Genomic DNA, 2,268 nt, shown 5'->3' on the forward strand with positions numbered 1-2,268 from the left:
TCAGTATTAGTAGTCTTGGTACGTCGTTAGTAAGGTAAGAGATGGTCAGCTAATGTGACACCGTAACGTGACACAAAGTACCTTATGTCTTTCCAGAACTGGGAAAGACCTTCTCCAAAATGTTCTCCAGTTTGAAGGATGATGATAACGAGGAGGAAGGCAAGGAAGGGAAGCAGGAGGAGGAGGAGGAAAGCAGCAATGAGGAGCCTGAAGAAGGCAAGGATGAGAAGGTATGGCGGGCATGCGTTTGTGGCAATGCTGATTTCAGTTTGAGGATTTTCAGTCGAGCTTTTATTAGTAACCAGAAGTTAAATTGGAATATTTAGTATATTATAGTTATACAGGGCACGAAATTCAGATTTTTTTTGCACTGGCCCAGAGGGCTGGTAACAGCAGTATTTGACCAGCCCTCACCATAATTTACCAGCCCTCACAAATTTGTTATTAAAAAAAAATATATGTTTCACTGACTCTTGCTTGTCCAAATAATGTTGTAGTGTGCGGCATCGCATAGTAGCTGTTGAACAGACTATAATGCAGATCGTGAATGATGTCCGAAGTGTTTTTGTCAATGTCATGTTTCACGCTTGCATTCTCGATTTAAAATATGTAAAGTGTTGATAAATTATGGCGTGATATCCTTCAGGTAAAACAGCATTGTAGGCCATTTGCTCGTTAATGCTATAATTAATTAAAAATGTAAGTACTCGCTAACACGGCTGAACCCACCGGCTCGGAGAGCCGGTGTTTTGCCAATGTTACTGGCTCTCCAAATAATTTGCCGGCATATGCCGGTGGGCCGGTGCTAATTTCGCACCCTGGTTATATTATTGGGTTATATCTTGCTGTTGTGTGTCGTCAGATGGCAGCACATTCATCACGACTCGCGTTTCAGGTGGAGAGTGATGCGGCAAAGGAAGGGGATGCTGAGAAGGAAGGCGGAAGCAGTGCAGATCAGAAAAATGACGAGAAAGCCGACGCGGCGGTGGACGGCAACAGCAGCAGCAATGCCGCTACCAATCAGAGCGAGGCGGCGGAGAAAAGTTCGGAGCCGCGTAAGCCTCGGACGATCAAAGACCCAATAGAAGCGAGCGTCTTGATTGATGACACGCAGGAGATGACGGCCGACGAAATCGACAACTCCAAGGCTAAGTACGTTGCACGTTCCATCTACGCTTAAAGCTGTGTATAGAGTTCACTCTGGGGAAAACTCCCAAAAGTATGCTTTCGACAGGTAACTGGTCGGCAACTGCCATTCAAGGGAAACACGAAAAGTATCATTTATTGAGACAGATCCGTTCTATGGTGGTGGCATCCCTCAATATTTGCCACTCATGAGAAATACCAAATGTATCCTTACTAGACACTGTGTATTAATGTGTTCCTGTACACGTGTAAACTGACCATTTTCACTTCACAATCACACTTTAGCACAATCATTTTATTACCTTCGCCAAGGAGGTTATGTATTCGCCCCTGTTAGTTTGTTGGTTTGTTTGTCTGTCAGCAGGATATCTAAAAAAGTTACAGACGGATTTTGATGAAATTTTTTGGACGGGTTGGTCTTGGGCTAAGAACCAATCGAATAGATTTTGGTGGTGATCCGGATCCAGATCTGGATCCAGGAATTTTTTTAAGGATTTCTCATCATTGATGGTAGTGTAGGCTAGCGGTTTACTCTCTAACCGCTTCGCTTCGTTTCGTTTTCGCTTTCTGTAGGGGTTTATGATGTGTCACCGCCGCGTTAAACCTGACTACAAATTAGATCGATAGCTATATATAGATATATGGGGGGACTGTTAAGCTGTGGCGGAGGTTTGCTATCTCCGATTGCTCTTGCATTATCCATACATTTCCTTGTCAATATTAACATTCTAAATATACGTTTCTAAATATTATAATATTTTAGAATGGCCATTCTGGACAAGAAAGATCGCGAGAAGGCGGAGAACGAACATGCGAAGAATGCCCTTGAGGCGTTTGCCATCGACCTTCAGGCGAAGCTGTGGGAGCCATCCTATGAGAGCGTGTCGACGGATGAGGAGCGAACGAGCATCCGCGAGCAACTCAGCGAGACATCTGATTGGCTGTATGAGGACGGCAGCGAGGCCAACACTGACGTAAGTAACGATGACAGCGACAACAACAGTGGTGATGATGATGATAGTAACAACAGCAGTGGTGATGATGATGATAGTAACAACAGCAGTGGTGATGATGATTGATAGTAACAACAGCAGTGATGATGATGATGATGGCAGCTATGGT

The 2,268-nt window shown here is 44.3% G+C and overlaps 1 protein-coding gene across 1 annotated transcript in view; it reads left to right on the plus strand.

The window, feature by feature from the left end:
• The window catches only part of LOC106818506 (hypoxia up-regulated protein 1-like), a gene marked incomplete in the record, with an annotated part of 21,850 nt that overhangs the window by 14,506 nt on the left and 5,076 nt on the right, over positions 1 to 2,268 (plus strand). The window contains 3 exon segments of the mRNA XM_014823202.1: positions 97 to 230; positions 896 to 1,152; positions 1,910 to 2,120. Coding sequence (XP_014678688.1) covers positions 97 to 230; positions 896 to 1,152; positions 1,910 to 2,120 — 602 coding nt within the window.

Source organism: Priapulus caudatus, unplaced genomic scaffold, assembly GCF_000485595.1.
Source record: "Priapulus caudatus unplaced genomic scaffold, Priapulus_caudatus-5.0.1 Scaffold2289, whole genome shotgun sequence".
In the NCBI taxonomy this organism is placed as follows: domain Eukaryota; kingdom Metazoa; phylum Priapulida; class Priapulimorpha; order Priapulimorphida; family Priapulidae; genus Priapulus; species Priapulus caudatus.